The 19,309-nt window shown below is 41.5% G+C and overlaps 1 protein-coding gene across 3 annotated transcripts in view; it reads left to right on the plus strand.

Annotated features, from left to right (window-relative positions):
- Positions 1-19,309, plus strand: part of sf3b1 (splicing factor 3b, subunit 1) — a 58,281-nt gene that overhangs the window by 34,805 nt on the left and 4,167 nt on the right. For 2 of the 3 annotated variants that reach the window (XM_085985809.1, XM_085985810.1), the window contains 12 exons: positions 2,374-2,460; positions 2,561-2,831; positions 4,295-4,440; positions 5,059-5,209; positions 6,254-6,375; positions 13,478-13,699; positions 13,989-14,171; positions 14,295-14,406; positions 14,581-14,701; positions 15,037-15,168; positions 15,591-15,863; positions 18,004-18,220. In XM_085985809.1, the coding sequence (XP_085841935.1) occupies positions 2,374-2,460; positions 2,561-2,831; positions 4,295-4,440; positions 5,059-5,209; positions 6,254-6,375; positions 13,478-13,699; positions 13,989-14,171; positions 14,295-14,406; positions 14,581-14,701; positions 15,037-15,168; positions 15,591-15,863; positions 18,004-18,220 (2,037 nt within the window). Of the gene's footprint in view, positions 1-2,373; positions 2,461-2,560; positions 2,832-4,294; positions 4,441-5,058; positions 5,210-6,253; positions 6,376-13,477; positions 13,700-13,988; positions 14,172-14,294; positions 14,407-14,580; positions 14,702-15,036; positions 15,169-15,590; positions 15,864-16,114; positions 16,187-18,003; positions 18,221-19,309 lie in introns of those variants that run through there. The other variant, XR_015078141.1, reaches the window with a different exon arrangement.

Below are 19,309 nucleotides of genomic sequence, written 5' to 3' on the forward strand. Positions count from 1 at the left end.
GACTCTTCCGATGCCCTCCGTCACTTTAACAGCTTCCTGGCCCCAACCGTCTCCTTTTCACTACGGACGTCCAATCCCTCTACACCTCCATCCCCCACCAGGACGGCCTTCGGGCGCTCCGTTTCTTCCTTGAACAGAGGCCCAACCAGTCCCCATCCACCACCACCCTCCTCTGCCTGGCTGAACTTGTTCTCACATTGAACAACTTCTCCTTTGACTCAACTCACTTCCTCCAAATTAAAGGTGTTGCTATGGGAACCTGCATGGGCACTAGCTATGCCTGCCTGTTCATGGGATATGTGGAACACTCTTTGTTCCAGTCCTACTCGGGTCCCCTCCCTCACCTCTTTTTCCGGTACATCGATGACTGTATTGGTGCCGTTTCCTGCTCTCGCCCTGAACTAGATAAGTTCATTCACTTTACTTCCAATTTCCACCCTTCCCTCACCTTCACATGGTCCATCTCTGACTCTTCCCTTCCCTTCCTTGACTTCTCCGTCTCCATTTCTGGCGATCGGCTTTCGACAAACATCCACTACAAGCCCACCGACTCCCACAGCTACCTGGACTACACTTCCTCCCACCCCACTTCCTGTAAGGACTCTATTCCATTCTCCCAGTTTCTCTGTCTCAGCCGCGTCTGTTCTGACGATGCCACGTTCCATACCAGTGCTTCCGACATGTCTTCCTTTTTCCTCAACCGAGGATTCCCCTCTACTGTGGTTGACATGGCCCTTGACCGTGTCCGTTCTATTTCCTGCACTTCTGCTCTCACCCCTTCCCCTCCCTCCCAGAACCATGATAGGGTTCCCCTTGTCCTCACCTTTCACCCCACCAGCCTCCACATTCAACAGACCATCCTCCGCCATTTCCGCCACCTCCAATGTGATCCCACCACCAAACACATCTTCCCCTCGCCTCCCCTTTCAGCATTCCGAAGGGACTGCTCCCTCCGTGACACCCTGGTCCACTCCTCAATCACCCCCAACAGTCCTTCCCCTTCACCTGGCACCTTCCCGTGCAAGCGCAGGAGATGCAACACATGCCCTTTTACCTCCTCCCTTCCCACTGTCCAGGGCCCCAAACATCCCTTCCAGGTGAAACAGCGATTTACTTGTACTTCTTGCAATTTAATATACTGTATTCGCTGCTCACGATGTGGTCTCCTCTACATTGGGGAGACCAAATGCAGATTGGGCAACCGCTTTGCGGAACACCTCCGTTCAGTCCGTAAGGGTGACCCTGAGCTTCCGGTCGCCTGTCACTTTAATTCTCCGCTTCACTCCCGCTCTGATCTCTCTGTCCTCGGCCTATTACATTGTTCCAATGAAGCTCAACGTAAGCTTGAGGAACAGCACCTCATCTTTCGATTAGGCACTGTACAGCCTTCTGGACTCAATATCGAGTTCAACAATTTCAGATAATCCCTGTCCCCATTTTTCATGCAGTATGATTTTGCCATTCCCATTTGCAACATTTTCACAGTATGTTCTTTCAATTCCTTCCTCCCCTCCTAAACCACACCCCCCCCCCCCCCCCCAGCCGTCTCTGCACCTGCTTAATATCTGTTACATTTCCAGCTTTTTCCAGTTCTGATGAAGGGTCCCAGACCTGAAACGTTAACTCTGTTTCTCTCTCCACGGATGCTGCCTGGCCTGCTGAGTATTTCCAGCATTTTCTGTTGTTATTTAATATAAGTTACAGCTGCTAAATGGTTTTGAAGTGACCTCTGATGAGAAATGCATCTGTGGATTTTGGATGTAAACAGAATGGAGCTTGTCTGTAATTGCCTGTAGAATAACCTTCTAACACATAAAGATTGGTCATGTGGATGAGGTACCAGAGGTTGGCTGGTGCCTTTGTGTGACCATGTTAGCATGAGCCAGTGCCGTCATTGGAGGAGGCAAGAAAATTGGTGGTGAGGATGTGGCGGTGAATTACATTCATTGCTTTTAAAAAGAACTGTTGGATTCTAGGATTTTATTTTCGTTAGGAAGTGGGAAAAGTGTAAGAGCTGTTTATGATCTTGGTACACCTGACGTGCAGTATACATTTTTTCCTGCACGCAATCACTACATTTTCTATGGTCCTGCAAGGAAGGGACAGCAAGAACAAGCAGAAGTATATATAGGACCCTTTAATGCGCTATATCATGGAATTATGGGTCATGAAGTCCTAATCTCAACCATGTTGCTGTTGGAAGGTGGTGAGCAAAGGTTAGATACTTTCACTCAAGGTGAGAGAATTGGAAGGTGAGTCAGACTGGGCTGTTTTCATTCACCTCTTTCTAATCTGGCTGTTGAGTGACGGTGAAGAGTATGCATTTTTATAATATGATTGATTTATTAATAATGTGTTGACACATTTTTACAGATTCTTGTGGTTATTGAGCCATTGCTGATTGATGAAGACTATTATGCCAGAGTGGAAGGCAGAGAAATCATCTCTAACTTAGCAAAGGTATGTATACAGTCACTTACAATTTTTGCTGAATCCAATATCAAATTTTGAATTGTCTATTGGTCTGAGATGTTTATGTTTTTGTTCTGTGTATTTTTAGGCTGCAGGTCTTGCCACTATGATTTCCACTATGCGTCCTGATATTGATAATATGGATGAGTACGTACGTAACACAACAGCTAGAGCCTTTGCTGTTGTCGCCTCTGCTCTGGGTATCCCATCACTGTTGCCTTTCCTTAAAGCCGTGTGTAAGAGCAAGAAATCATGGCAGGCTAGGCACACAGGAATCAAAATTGTGCAGCAGATTGCCATCCTTATGGGTTGTGCCATCTTGCCTCATCTGAGGAGCTTGGTTGAAATTATTGAACATGGTATGTATTGATGAATAGCAAAAACTGCACAAATTTGTCCAATCTGTCGCTAATAACTTTTGAGAAGCCATTTAGTAACGTGTACATCAAGTGAGGAATTTAATTTGTAACTTATAAATTTCTACATAGAAACATAGAAGATAGGAGCAGGAGTAGGCCATTCGGCCCCTTGAGCCTGCTCCGCCGTTCAATGAGATCATGGCTGATCATCCAAACACAGTACCCTGTCCCTGCCTTCTCCCCATATCCCTTGATCCCTTTAGCCTTAAGAAATATAGCCAACTCCTTCTTGAATATATTTAACGAATTGGCCTCAAATGCCTTCTGTGGTAGAGAATTCCACAGGTTCACCACTCTCTGGGTGAAGAAATTCCTCCTCATCTCAGTCCTAAATGGCTTACCCCTTATCCTTAGACTGTGACCCCTGGTTCTGGACTCCCCGGCCATCGGGAACATCCTTCCTGCATCTAGTCTGTCTAGTTCTGTTAGAATTTTATAAGTTTCAATGAGATCCCCTCTCATTCTTCTAAACTCCAGCGAGTTTAAGCCCAATCGACCCAATCTCTCCTCATACATTCCTGCCATCCCAGGTATCAGTCTGGTGAATCTTCGCTGCACTCCCTCCATGGCAAGAACATCCTTCCTCAGATAAGGCGACCAAAACTGCACACAGTACTCAAGGTGTGGTCTCACTAAGGCCCTGTACAACTGCAGCAAGACATCCTTGTTCCTGTACTCGAACCCTCTCGCTACGAAGGCCAACATACCATTTGCCTTCTTAACTGCCTGCTGCACCTGCATGCTTACCTTCAGCGACTGGTGCACAAGGACACCCAGGTCTCGTTGCACTTCCCCTTCTCCCAATATATTGCCGTTCAGATAATAATCTACCTTCCTGTTTTTGCCACCAAAGTGGATAACCTCGCATTTATCCACACTATACTGCATCTGCCATGCATCTGCCCAATCACCCAACCTGTACAAATCATACGGGAGTTTCTCGGCATCCTCCTCACAGCACACAGGCCCACCCAGCTTTGTGTCGTCTGCAAACTTGGAAATATTACATCTAGTTCCCTCGTCTAGATCATTAATATATATTGTGAATAGCTGGGGCCCTAGGACCGATCCCTGCGGTACTACACCAGCCACTGCCTGCCACTCGGGCGGGTGGGGGGGGGAAGACCCGTTTATTCTGACTCTTTGCTTCCTGTCTGCCAACCAGTTCTCTATCCAAGTCAGTACCTTGCCCCCAATCCCATGTGCCATAACTTTACATGCTCATCTCTTATGCGGGACCTTATCGAAAGCCTTCTGAAAGTCCAAATACACCACATCCACATAAAACGATCTATACTGAATACTATATTTTTATAGTTTTAAGTGGAGACTTTAGTTGAATATACTATAATAAGCTGAATGGTTGTGTAAGTTGATCTTACGAAATGCTCCTTTTTTCATAGGTCTGGTTGATGAGCAGCAGAAGGTTCGAACTATTAGTGCTCTGGCTATTGCTGCCTTGGCTGAAGCTGCAACCCCATATGGTATTGAGTCATTTGACTCTGTTCTAAAACCATTGTGGAAGGGTATTCGCCAACACAGAGGCAAAGTAAGATTGAATTAATGAGCATAATTTTACAATTCTTTCTGTGCTTTTAACTATTGGCAGTGAACAGATGTTGCTCTATTATAAACACTATTCAGTGGAATAACAGTGCATATTGCACCAAAGTGTATGGTCATGAGTGTCTGCCACCAAGGAACTTAAAACAGTCAACTTAGCCATATATTTTTTAATACTTGTGTTTGGTGTTTTTTTTTTTTGCATTATGTGAAAACAAATGTATTTAACAAACATTGATCTTATCAATGTGTGCAGATGCAGGATTTACAAAAGTTAAGCATCAGGTTGAAGTTTTTTTGTGATCTTCCCCACTTCATGCATCATTCTCCAGCAAGAACCAGACAACTAGCCCCAGAAACCTCATGATGTCTGTTTGATTTAGCCGTTGGGATTTGTTGACTTTGTCATACACTACTCCCTCCACATGGAGAACCACTTGGCCTTCGCAATGTGCTTTTCCCAATACCAGAGCCACAGTTGACAATTTACAAGTAGAGAATCCCAGTGCAAACTAGCATTCCACCATTTTGTGATCAGAAGAGATTTATAGCAATAACTCTGCATTAGTTTATAAACGCCTAATATCAATGCTGTCTGTTCTAGGGTCTGGCTGCCTTCTTAAAGGCTATTGGATACCTGATTCCTCTCATGGATGCTGAATATGCTAACTACTATACTCGAGAAGTGATGTTGATCCTTATCCGAGAGTTTCAGTCTCCTGACGAAGAAATGAAAAAGATTGTGCTCAAGGCAAGTTTGTAACCATAAGATTGAGGATATTTTATAGAATTTGCTCAATAACAACTTTCAGTGTGACTGTAGATACTCAAAACAAAAAAAAACAAAAAGCAGTGCTAAGCTTTCCTTCTGTAGTTTAGCTTTCTCTTACTTTTCAGCTTCTGGATGTGATCCTTTGAAACTCAAGTGTCCCGTGCAATACGTGTGTATTGTAATTCTGTGTAATTGTTTTTGTTTAATTATGTGTTTGATTCTTGAATGGAACACATGTAAGAGGTGGGGGGGGTGGATGAGGCAAAATAATTTTACGCAGCAAGTTATGATCTGGAATGCACTGCCCGAAAGAAGCAGATTCAGTAGTAACTTTCAAAAAGAATTGGATATATACTTGAAAAGGAAACACTTTCAGGACTATGGGGAAAGAGTGGGGTAGCAGGTCCAATTGGATAGCTCTTTCAAAGAGCTGGTACGGGTACGATGGGCTGAATGGCCTTGTGTGCTGTATGATTGAACCAATGCTTTATTTTACTGAGTATATTTCAGGAGAAGTAATTTCTAATAATTTTGATGTCCTGGAAAGTATTTGTATATTTAGGTGAAATAGGTTTATCAATGCTTGTATTTACATTACTTTTGAGGCTTAAGTTCTGTTGGTTAGAGATACATGAAAGAACCAGATACACTTTTGGTCCTTATGTGTAATTTGAATTTGTGCAATTGTACAGCCAAGTGAGGAGAATATATTTTTACTGCTTTTTAAGCATTGTAAGTTCAGCATTCTTGACTCCTAATACTGTATTTCCTCCTAATACTATATTTTTGTAATATGCTGCCTATCACTGTGCATTAGTCAGTTTTATTGCCGTAACTAGTTTACATATCCAAGAACTTTTTGTATCCGGCATGATCAAACCTCAGGTTATTTATTTCAACCCATTGAGTACGGAGTTTTAGTCTTTCTCTACAAAATAAGTTTAAGTCTCTAATTACAGTGGTAAAACTAGTTGTAAAGAACTGCAGTAACTTCTGGTAGTAACTTGTACGCATTATTTGTAGGTAGTGAAACAATGTTGTGGCACAGATGGTGTGGAAGCCAACTACATCAAGACTGAAATCCTTCCTCCATTCTTCAAGCACTTTTGGCAACATCGAATGGCTTTGGACAGAAGGAACTACAGACAGGTGAGGCAGATTTTTGTTCGTACAACAGGTGTTCAACAGAGCCCAGGAAAAATATATTCCGCTAAAAAACAAAAGCAAACTAAACACTAATGAGACAGTATGGATGAATAAAGAAATATGGGAAAATTTGAGGGTAAGGAAAGAGGCATACACTAAGTACATGGACAGCAGGGGAGAGCATGACGAGAGAATATGAAAAGGTTAGGAGAGAAGTCAAAAAAACAATTATGAAGGCAAAGAGGAACTATGAAATTAAAGTATCAAGGAATGTAAAAAACAATAGTAAAATATTCTACAGGCACATACATTTTTAAAAAAAAAGGAAAGTTAGGATGGGAATAGGGCCACTGAGGGATGGAGAGGATAAACATTACATGCAGCGACAGCAAAATGGCAGAAATACTAAATAATTACTTTGCTTCAGTATTTACCAGGGAGACGGATCAGGTGGACATGCATCGGAAGATGAGATTAAAAATGATATAACCGCATTTAAAATTAAAAAAGGAGAAATATTAAATAAACTAATCAAACTCTGAGGATAAAACCCCTAGTCTGTGGATTGCATTCGCACATTTTAAAAGAATGTAAAGAAATAGCAGAGGCACTATTGCATACATTTAATAATTCGCTAGAAAAAGGTGTAGTGTCAGAGGACTGGCGGATAGCTAACGTTCTATCTCCCTTCTTAATAAATATAGATATAACGTGTCCAAAGAATTCTAGACCAGTCAACTTAACATCAGTGGTAGGAAAAATAATGGAATCCCTACTAAGAGAAAATAGAAAAACAGTGAGAAACCAAAAATAGAAAAATTAATAGTCAGCATGGATTTCAAAAGGGAAAGTCTTGCGTGACCAACCTCATTGAATTATTTGAAGAGGTAACAGAGAGAGTAGACATGGGTAATGTAGTAGATGTATTTTATTTAGATTTCCAAAAGGCCTTCGATAAGGTGCCACATAATAGAATAATGAATAAGATCAGAGCATGCGGAGTCAGGGGACAAGTAGCAGAATGGATAGTTAGTTGGCTGCAAAACAGAAAGCAGAGTGTAGTGGTAAAGAGTAGCTATTCAGAGTGACAGAAGATTGAAAGTGGGGTCCCACAAGAATCAGTGCGGGGACCACTGTTGTTCACAATTTATATTAACGATTTGACTTTGGAATCAAAAACACAATTTCTAAATTTGGGGATGACATCAAATTGGGGGGAGATGGTCAATACTGAGGAGGACTGCAACAAATTACAAGAAGATATTAATAAACTTGCAGAATGGGCATATACAGGAAACTTTCGTTTAACCGGAGGTTAAATGTCCGGAAAGCTCTATCTACCGGCAAAATTCAGGAGCCGTTTCCTAGTAAGTTTTTTTTACTTCTCGTTGCTTTTTTTTATCCATTCAGGCTCTGCAAGGTCTAGCTGAAGCTGTTGCTTAGCTACAGAGATGCTTTTAAGCTGCGGCTGACTGTTTTGAAGCTGTTGCTAAGCAACAGGGTTTGTTGATTCACATGGAGCGCGAAAGCTCCGTATGTTTTAACATTAGCGCTGGTTTCTACGGCAGTTTTGATGGTACGGCACCAGCTCGATCCCGTCAGTGCCGGATACCAGAAAGTTTCCTGTAATTGGAAAATGAATTTCAACATAGGTAAGTGTGAGGTATTACATTTTGGTAAGAAAAATAAGGAGGTCGCATATTACTTGGAAACTACAATCTTCCAAAGTTCTTTCGATTTGAGAACTGTTCCTTCAGATTGAAAAATTGTGCATGTCACTCCGCTATTTAAGAAATGTGAGAGAGGGAAACCAGGGAATTATAGACCAGTTAGCCTAACATCTGTTGTCGGAAAATTACTAGAGTCTTTAATTAAGGATAGAGTGACTGAACATCATGACCCCTGCGGAACACCACTAGTTACTGATTGCCAGCCCGAGAACGAACCATTTATCCCAACTCTTTGTTTTCTGTTAGATAGCCAATCTTCCACCCATGCCAGTATATTACCCCCAATCCTGTGATTTTTTATCTTGATCAGTAATCTTTTGTGTGGAACCTTGTCAAATGCATTTTGGAAGTCCAAATACACTACATCCACTGGTTCCCCTTTATCCACCCTGTATGTTACATCCTCAAAGAATTCGAGCAAATTTGTCAAACATGACTTCCCCTTCATAAAACCATGCTGACTCTGTCCTATTAAATTATGTTTATCCAAATGCTCTGTTACTGTTTCCTTAATAATGGACTCTAACATTTTGCTAACTGGTCTATAGTTTCCAGCTTTTTGTCTACTTCCCTTCTTAAATAAGGGTGTTACATTAGCAGTTTTCCAATCTGCCGGGACCTTTCCTGAGTCCAGGGAGTTTTGGAAAATAATCACCAATGCATCCACAATCCCTACCGCCACTTCTCTCAAGACCCTAGGATGTAGGCCATCAGGTCCGGGGGATTTATCCGCCTTGAGTCCCATTATTTTACCGAGTACCATCTCCTTAGTGATTTTAATCGTGTTTAGCTCCTCCCCCCCCCCCCCCCCATTGCCCCCTGTTTGTCCAGTGTTGGGATATTTTTAGTGTCCTCTACTGTAAAGACTGATACAAAATATTTGTTCAGGGTCTTTGCCATCTCCATGTTCCCCACCACTAGTTTCCCGGTCTCATCCTCTAAGGGACCAACGTTCATTTTAGCCACCCTTTTTCTTTTTATATAGCTGTAGAAACTCTTGCTAATCTGTTTTTATATTTTTTGCTAGTTTACTTTCATAATCTATCTTCCCTTTCTTAATTAATCTTTTAGTTATTGTTTGCTGGCTTTTAAATGCTTCCCAATCTTCTATCCTCCCACTAGATTTGGCTACTTTATATGCCCTTGTTTTCAGTCGGATACTATCCTTTATTACTTTACTAAGCCATGGATGGCTGTCTTTACTTTTACTCCCCTTTTTCCTCAGTGGAATATATTTATCTTGAAAGATGTGAAATATCTCCTTGAATGCAGACCACTGCTCTTGTACCGTCTTACACTTTAATCTGTTTTCCCAGTCCACATTAGTCAATTCTACTCTCATACCTTCATAGTCTCCTTTATGTAAGCTCAGTACGCTGGTTTGAGATCCAACTCTCTCACCCTCAAACTGAATTTGGAATTCAACCATATTATGGTCACTCATTCCAAGGGGATCCTTTACTAGGACATTTTTTATTAATCCTGTCTCATTACACAGGACCAGATCTAAGATTGCCTGCCCCCTGGTTGGTTCAGTTACATACTGTTCAAGGAACCCGTCCTTAATACACTCTTATGAACTCTTCCTCAAGGCTGCCATGCCCAATTTGATTAGTCCAGTCAATATGAAAGTTAAAATCCCCCATGATTATAGCTGTTCCCTTATTACAAGCCCCAACTATTTCCTGATTTATACTCCGACCAACAGAGTTGCAACTGTTAGGAGGCCTATAGACTACACCCATTAGTGACGTTTTCCCCTTATTATTCCTTATCTCCACCCAAACTGTTTCACTATCCTGATCCTTTGACCCAATATCATTTCTGACTATTGCAGTGATTCCATCCTTGATTAACATAGCAACCCCACCTCCCTTTCCTTCCTGTCTGTCCTTCCTAATTGTCAAATACCCTTGTATGTTTAGTTCCCAGTCATGATCATCTTGCAGCCATGTTTCCGTAATGGCCACCAGATCATACCCATGTGTAGTTATTTGTACCGTCAACTCGTCTATTTTGTTACGAATGCTGCGTGCATTCAGATAAAGAACTTTCAAATATGTTTTCTGACAATTTATTCCTGCTTTTACTACTTTACCTTTATCATTATACATTCTGTCCCTTCCTGACACGCTCTGGTTTTTAATTCCCCCACTGCTACCTTGCTCTATTGCCTTCTCAGCTGTCATTTTTATTTTTCGCTCTCTTAAAACCTCCCCCCCACTAATTAATTTAAAGCCCTCTCGACAGCCCTAGTTATTCGATTTGCCATGATTCTAGTCCCAGCACTGGCAAGTGAAGTCCGTCCCAACGGAACAGCTCTCTCCTGTCCCAGTACTGATGCCAGTGTCCCAAGAAGCAAAACCCATTTCTCCCACACCAGTCTTTGAGCCACGCATTTAACTCTCGAATTTTATTTACCCTAGCCAAATTTGCACGTGGCTCAGGTAGTAATCCCGAGATTATTACCCTTGTGGTTCTGCTTTTTAATTTGGCCCCTAGCTGCTCAAAACCCCTCAGCAGAACTTCTTTCCTTGTCCTATCTATGTTGTTGGTACCAACATGGACCACGACAACTGGATCCTCCCCCTCCCACTCCAAGTTTCTCTCCAGCCCAGAGGAGATGTCCTTAACCCTGGCACCGGGCAGGCAACACAGCCTTTGGGACTCTCGCTCTCGGCTGCAAAGAACCCTATCTATCCCCCTAACGATACTATCCCCTACCACTACAACATTTCTTTTAACTCCCCCCCACTTGAATGGCCCCCCCGCTCCACGGTGCTGTGTCCAGGTTGCTCATCTTCCCCGCAGTCCCCGTTCCCATCCTCACAGGGAGTAAGAGCCTCAAACCTGTTGGACAAGAGCAAGGGCTGCGGCTCCTCCAACACTACCTCCTGGACCCCCTTACCTGCCTCACTTCTAGTCACACCATCCTGTCCCTGGCCACGGACTACATCTGAATTAGGGGCCACGGACTACATCTGAAACTAGAACTAGGGGGCATAATCTTAGAATAAGGGGCTGCTCTTTCAAAACTGAGATGAGGAGAAACTTCTCCACTCAGAGGGTGGTAGGTTTGTGGAATTTGCTGCCCCAGAAAGCTGTGGAAGCTACATCATTAAATAAATTTAAAACAGAAATAGATAGTTTCCTAGAAGTAAAGGGAATTAAGGGTTACGGGGAGCGGGCAGGAAATTGGACATGAGTCTAGGTTCGGAATGGTCATGGCCCTGTGGGTAGTGGAGTGGGCCCAGGGGCCGTGTTGCCTGGTTCTGCTCCTACTGTGTTCTAATTCTGTGTTAGATTTCAGGAGATGGTTTTATTCCTGTTCCTGGCTGGGGTGGAGATCGCCTTTACAGAAGGTAAGTACTGTAGAAAATATAGGGACAGAGTGATCTCCTGGAAGAATTTCGATCGCCTAGATGGGTCGGAGAGGAATTTCCCAGATTTTTTTCTCCCAAATTGGCCATTGGGTCTTTATCTGGTTTTTTGCCTCTCCCGGGAGATCACATGGGTTCGGGTGGATGGAGAGTGATAGAAGATTTGAGGTTAGGATCAGATCAGCCATGATCTTATTGAATGGTGGAGCAGGCTCGAGGGGCCGATTGGCCTACTCCTGCTCCTATTTCTTATGTTCTTATGAATTAATTCATCTAATTGGTGTGACTACCTCCTGAAACAATGGTGAAAAGCTAGAAACGGTGGAAGTCCAAAGAGACTTGGGGTCCATGTACATAGTTCATTAAAATGTCTTGGACAGATACATAAAATAAATCAAAAAAGCTAATGGAATGCTGATCTTTATATCTGGAGGACTAGAGTACAAGGGGGTAGAAAGTATGCTACAGCTATACAAAGCCCTGGTTAGACCACACCTGGAGTACTGAAGTTCTGGGCACCGCACCTTAGGATGGATATATTGGCCTTGGAGGGTGTGCAGTGTAGATTTCCCAGAATGATACCTGGACTCTAAGGGTTAAATTACAAGAAGAGATTACACAAACTAGCACTGTATTCCCTGGAAGGTTTAAGGGGTGATTTGATCAAAGTTTTCAAGATATTAAGGGGAACTGATAGGGTAGATAGAGAGAAACTATTTCTGCTGGTTGAGTAGTCTAGGACTAGGGGGCATAGTCTAAAAATTAGAACCAGGCCTTTCAGGAGTGAAGTTAGGAAACACTTCTACAGGAAAGGGGTGGTGGAAGTTTGGAACTCTCTTCCACAAATGGCAATTGATGCTAGATCAATTGTTAATTTTAAATCTGAAATTGATCGATTTTTGCTAACCAAAGGTACTAACGGATCTGGGGCAAAGGTGGTTATATCGAGTTGGGTCAGATCAGCCATGATTTCATTGGTTTGACTATGACTTCTGGAAGTTTATATAGACAACATTCATAGACACTCCCCTGTCCAGCATGTTAGTGACCTCAAAAAAACTTACTAGATTAGTCAGACATGATCTACCCTTCACAAATCCATGATGACAGCTCGTACTTGTTCAAGTCATTCTGTGCCTCATGATAGATTCCAGTATTTTCCCCACAGCTGACGTTAAACTGACAGACCTGTAGTTACCTGGTTTTCTCTCCAACCATTCTTAAATAATGGAGTGACATTTGCAATTTTTTCAATCCAAAGGCACAATTCCTGAATCAAGAGCGTTGGAAAATTATGACTAAAACATTTGCAGTTTCCCTCTCAGTTTCTGCCCTAGGGTATTAAAAGAAACAATCCGGTTCTGGAGATTTGTCTATCTTAAGTCTTGTTATTTTATCCAGTACTATTTTATTATTAAATTATAAATATGCACAATTTTTTCCAGGAAGATTATATTTTATAACTTGCATTCAGCAATATTTTGACTGAGGTCAATTGTAAAATTTCTATACTGAGTCAGCTGATCTCAGTAAGAGTACTACTCAATTGCATTAGTGCCCCTGTGAAAAGAAGAGGAAAATTCAGCCAGGATTGCTGTCCAGTAACTTCCTGGGAAGTGTGCATGCTTGGACATTGGATGAGGAATGGATTGAGCTTGGCTGTGATGCTCTCCCTGCTGGAATAGCATGTCAATGCTTACTGTTTGAGTTAACATGTGACCACTGACCTTGCAATGCTTTTGCCAGTGCAATTGTAGCTGAGGAAGATTCGGTGCTTCAGGAGACTGTGGGAAGATACAGTTTGAGAGGAAACTGTTGGTAACCTGCACGTAACTTTTCAGTTGTTATTCCAATCTTTTTAATGTATTTTTGAGAGGATCTTTCAGTGGTCAGCTGTTTAAGATCATCTGTTGACCGGTTCAGATAAGAGTTTAAATACAGCAGTTATATTTTAGGTACTTGCAATAACATTGTTGATATTTCTGTTCTTTACAGTTAGTAGACACCACAGTGGAACTTGCAAACAAAGTTGGAGCAGCTGAAATAATCTCCAGGATAGTTGATGACTTAAAAGATGAAGCTGAGCAGTACAGAAAAATGGTGATGGAAACCATTGAAAAGATTATGGGTAACCTGGGAGCTGCAGATATTGACCACAAACTGGAAGAACAGCTTATTGATGGCATCCTATACGCCTTCCAGGAACAGACTACTGAGGTGTGCATCTATGATCAGATTAAACTGCAACTTTCTGCATATTTTGAGTGATCAAATGTAAAAATTGATCTCTTTAAACAGTCATGCAATACAAAACTATGCTGGCTGCAAATTTAATTTCTGCTCCGTTTGAGTTTTTGATGGTCTTGCAACAGCTTTTTCTTATGTTACAATGCCATAACATTTTCACTTTGCTCGAGCTATCTTTGAATGAACAATTGTATAAGGTCTTTGTGCATTGTTTCCTTTCTACATTTGCTCTCTTATTCACTGCCTTTTTTTTTTCTAGGATTCTGTAATGTTGAATGGTTTTGGTACAGTGGTAAATGCATTAGGTAAGCGAGTGAAGCCCTATTTACCCCAAATCTGTGGTACAGTATTGTGGCGTCTAAACAACAAATCAGCCAAAGTGCGACAGCAAGCTGCAGATCTAATCTCTCGAATTGCAGTCGTCATGAAGACGTGTCAAGAGGTATGTAAACTTTTCATTAAAATATTAGACTTATCTGGCCACTTCAATGAACTTGGTTTCAGATATTTTTTACTGTTTCCGGTCCAAATCATGTGAATTAATATACAGTCTTTTTATTTGTAGGAAAAACTGATGGGCCACTTGGGTGTTGTGCTGTATGAATACCTTGGTGAAGAGTACCCCGAGGTTCTGGGTAGCATCTTAGGAGCACTTAAAGCTATTGTAAATGTTATAGGTATGTCAGTTACTTTGGTAAATTTACATTGTTATGTAATAAATATTATTTAGGGAGAATTAAAACATTTTGGATGAAGTTATTTTTCAATTACTTTTTTTTCCCCCTGAAGAAAGAAGTAAAAAAAAAAAAAAATGTCCTTACAAAATATTTTTCTTCAATTTTAATATACAGGTATGCATAAGATGACTCCACCTATTAAGGACCTGCTTCCACGGCTCACTCCAATCCTGAAGAACAGGCATGAGAAGGTTCAGGAGAATTGTATTGACCTGGTTGGACGAATTGCAGATCGGTAATTGGCATTATAACCACTTGACTTAATAGTAAACTGCATTGTTACATTTTTGTCTTGTCAACTAATAGTGTAAGAACCAAACTGTACCATTGTTTCCATTCCTACCTGATCAAATGTGAGCATGCCAGAAAATGAGAATGAAATTTATAACCAGGTAACCTGAAAGTAATTTGAAGGAAAATCCAGCAAATTAGAGTCTGCTGTGTCTTGAATAGTTGAAATGTGTAGAAATGGAATAAAAACTGGTTTGAGATTATAATTTTTTTATACTAATCAGAAATTATATAGTGATGTCAATTCACTTTCTAAACGCCAGTGGGTCTTTTCTTCAGGGGTGCAGAGTATGTATCTGCTCGTGAATGGATGAGGATCTGCTTTGAATTGTTAGAACTTTTGAAGGCACACAAAAAAGCCATCAGAAGAGCAACAGTAAACACTTTTGGCTACATTGCAAAAGCTATTGGGTAAGTTATGTTTGAGTGTGTTACAGCAACACAGTGGAGCACAATTTTCTATGCTGTTTGTTTTTTTCTTGTGTTTTCTGTGAAAAAGTGCAGTTATCTGCTTTACTTCTGCTAAGATCACCACACACAGCTGTGTAAAAGCTGAATATGGGTGAGACATGACCACTGTGCACATGCATGCATAGAATAAATCTATGATTCAGTATAGAGGTCTTAATTTTGCTTTTCTTGTATTACATTGTTCAGTAACTAAATTGTACAATCTAGATTTCTGTTGATATTTGAAGGAAAATATTTGATTCTGTAATGATGCACAGAAATGGGATTGAAATTTCTAGTACTGTTTGACCATGATTTGCCATCTCCATAAATGCCACCTTTCAGGTGGGATCTCTCAACTTGCTGTTTTAACTTTCTTTCAGTCCACATGATGTACTGGCCACGCTGTTGAATAACTTGAAAGTTCAAGAACGTCAGAACAGAGTCTGTACCACAGTAGCTATTGCTATTGTGGCAGAAACATGCTCTCCATTCACTGTGCTTCCTGCTTTGATGAATGAGTACAGAGTTCCTGAACTGAATGTGCAGAATGGTGTGCTTAAATCTCTTTCATTCTTATTTGAGTACATTGGCGAAATGGGAAAGGATTATATTTATGCAGTTACACCATTGCTTGAAGATGCTTTAATGGACAGGTGAGTTACATTTTGAATGCTGATAATGACAGATATCCGAGTAGTGAATGACCAGTTACTTTTAGGCATAGAGCAAATCTCTTAATTCAGTATGGAGGTCGAGAGTTTGTTTTCTTCTGTCTCCTATAGTGTAACACATATCTCAAATGCAACTTCAAATGCAAAATGTGTAAAAAAAAAATAAAAAATAAAAAAAATAAAAACTTTGTTTTTGAAGCCATCATTTAAATATGCAATTTATTGATTTTCAGAGAACTAATATTCTGAGGAAGGATTATATTCAGGTGTTATCCATGAATACAAACAAGTCATCTCCATAGCTTGTTAGTGGATTTTTGCCAAACCTCTTGTGATAATCCTGTAAAATACTGCTTTTCCTTTGAAAGCAAACATGTTGTGAACTATTCTTGTATATTGTTGATAAGTCATCTCATTTGATATTAAAAAAAAAAAAAAAATTCTCTCCCCTACCACCCTTCTTGAGGTGGACTGTAATGCTGGGATATCATTTCACAGGTGATGGCAGCCCTCTGATATCCATTCTTTATTTGTGACTCTGGATATTGAGTATTGGGCTATTCAACCATAGTGACAGTAGAGCCTGATTCTGTTTTCACCTGATCTAGACATCAACTTATACTTCCATCGGGGTCACTGGAGTGAGAGCCCTGACAGTTTTATATTGTCACTCCCTACCCTGGAGATGCTGAGATCAGTTGTAGTTTTCACACCACTGTCCCAGCCGAGACTGACTAACTTAGCATGCGACTAAAATTGAACCTCGCTGATATCTGGCTAAATGTTAACCTAACATTTGCACATTTAGTTAACTTTATTGGCCTTGGAGCCAGACTTGTTACTTATGTCATTTCCCAAAAAAAAAGAAGCAGGCACCCTATCTGATTATGAAGCATTGACATTGAATAGGTATCTGTGTCACACTCAGTAGTTTAATGTCACTCAATAGTTTAATGGCACATTTGATAGCAAAAAATAGTTATATACTTTCAAATAAATATTGGGTTTTGAAAACTCTTTAAAAAATGGATGGGATGGATAGACTGTGAAGTTTTAGCTATACGTACTGTCTTTATCGTAAGAAAAATTAAAAATGCAGCTAAACTGTTGAGACTAGGTACAGCACGACACAGAGGGTGGATTACTGATTCTCCCCATAGTACCCCACATAGTGGTTCTGACCTCAACAAAGCTATTTAGGGAAGACAGTATCTCCTAAAGGAGGGGCAATCTGGGGAGCTTTACTGGTGGGTCTGATAACTAGCTCACTTGCTCATTCTTTCAAGCTGAGAAGGGTAATAAAATAGAACAAGTTTGGGGCCTCCTCCAGTAAATTAAGGTACTTCCTGATGTTGTGCTAAGCTAGAAAGTTTCAGCTGAGATTCTGTGCTGAGTTAGCTGATCCCAGCTAGGGCAGCACTGGGGCACTGCAATTGACACAAGTGCTTCTAAGCTAGAGATGAGAAAAATCACCCAAGGTTTCTGTTCCTGATTGCTGGCCAGCAACTCTTGCTGGAAAGTACACGTGTCGATGTTGAATGAGGAAAAATCAAAGTCAACTGTGACACCCACAAATGAATAGCCTGCTAACTCAGTCTTAAGGCTCATACACAAATAATGGCTACTTGAGCAAGGTATTGGAGGGTTGTTGTCACTGATTAAATCATATCCCAGGAGTCAGTGCCTTCTGAGAGCTGGGGAGAAAACAGGAGAAGTAAGGAAAATGAATGCATCCGTCCACAATTCTGGCTTATCACCATTTGAATTTTCCCCAAAATGTGACTCATTGAAATTGGAGTTCCTGAGAACTTTGCAACTGCATGCATCCATAAATCTTTATTTGTCACATGAAATAACAGGACGTTTTATGCATTCCCATAGTCATTGTAATTGATGAGCAATTTTGTTCTCTTTCCTACCACCTCCCCAAAAAATAAATAATAATGGGTTACAAACAAGAGCACGCTCCTAATTACCGTTTCAGTGGAAGATGTCTTTACAGTATCTTTGACTTTGAAGCACAAATTTTAAACACTTTTGTTATAACATACATAGCCAGGAAACTTAAAACACTTGCATTCTTTGTAATGACCAATGAATATTTTTGTTTTTCCTGCAATAGAGACCTGGTTCACAGACAGACAGCTAGTGCAGTTGTGCAGCACATGTCGCTGGGCGTATATGGATTTGGCTGTGAAGATGCCCTGAATCACTTGCTAAACTATGTATGGCCCAATGTTTTTGAGACATCACCACATGTTATCCAGGCAGTAATGGGGGCATTGGAGGGTCTAAGGGTTGCATTAGGCCCTTGCAGAATGCTACAGTATTGTTTACAGGTAAGTTCAACACCCTGCTTCCAACCGTGTACTTTGATTAGATTTGTTCTGTCTGCCAATGCTAGTCGTCTACTGTTTCCCCATGACCATTAGATTTTGCAAGTTTTTTTCCCCCCCTGCCATTTTGCCAAAGTCTTCATACATGTTGCCCTATCTTGTTGAGAGCATGAGCTGCATGCTTTTTAAAAATTCATTCATGGGATTTGGGTGTCACTGGCAAAGCCAGCATTTATTGCCCATCCCTAATTGCCCTTGGGATGGTGATGCTGAGCCGCCATCTTGAACCGCTGCAGTCCACGTGGTGAAGGTACTCCCACAGTGCTGTTAAGGAGGGAGTGCGAGGATTTTGACCCAGTGACGATGAAGGAACGATGATGTATTTCCAAGTCAGGATGGTGTGTGACTTGGAGGGGAACTTCGCTGCTCTTGTCCTTCTAGGTGGTAGAGGTTCCAGGTTTGGGAGGTGTTGTCGAAGCAGCCTGGGCAAGTTGCTGCAGTGCATCTTGTGGAGGGAGTGAAAGCTTAAGGTGGTGGATGGGGTGTCAGTCGAGCGGGCTGCTTTGTCCTGGATGGTGTCAAGCTTCTTGAGTGTTGTTGGAGCTGCACTCATCCAGGCAGTGGAGAGTATTCCATCACACTCCCGACTTGTGCCTTGTAGATGGTGGAAAGGCTTTGGTAAGTCAGGAGGCGAGACACTTGCCGCAGAATACACAGCCTCTGACCTGCTCTTGTAGCCACAGTATTTATGTGGCTGGTCCAGTTAAGTTTCTGGTGAATGGTGACCCCCTTCCAGGCTGCTTCCTGTGTCACTGTGAGAATGACTAAGAAAAGGTTGCACGAGTGGCCATGATGCCAAATTTTTCCCTCCCTCTCTGGGGAAAGTGTCCAACCTCCTCACAGTAGCACAGCTAAGGTTAACAATTGGTATTCGATACAAGCCCACATCCCACCACTTTGTGAAGCACTGCAATCCTGGCTCAAAGTTGAGAATTTATTTTGAAACTAATGTTAGAGTAAACTGGGAAATGTGTGAGAGCGATCCAGGTTAACTAGCCTGGTTTCCAACACTGGGAAGTGCCTTCCTCAGAC

Source organism: Somniosus microcephalus, chromosome 4 (genome assembly GCF_052327205.1).
Source record: "Somniosus microcephalus isolate GS21.2 chromosome 4, FLI_Smic_1.0, whole genome shotgun sequence".
NCBI classification, from domain to species: Eukaryota; Metazoa; Chordata; class Chondrichthyes; order Squaliformes; family Somniosidae; genus Somniosus; species Somniosus microcephalus.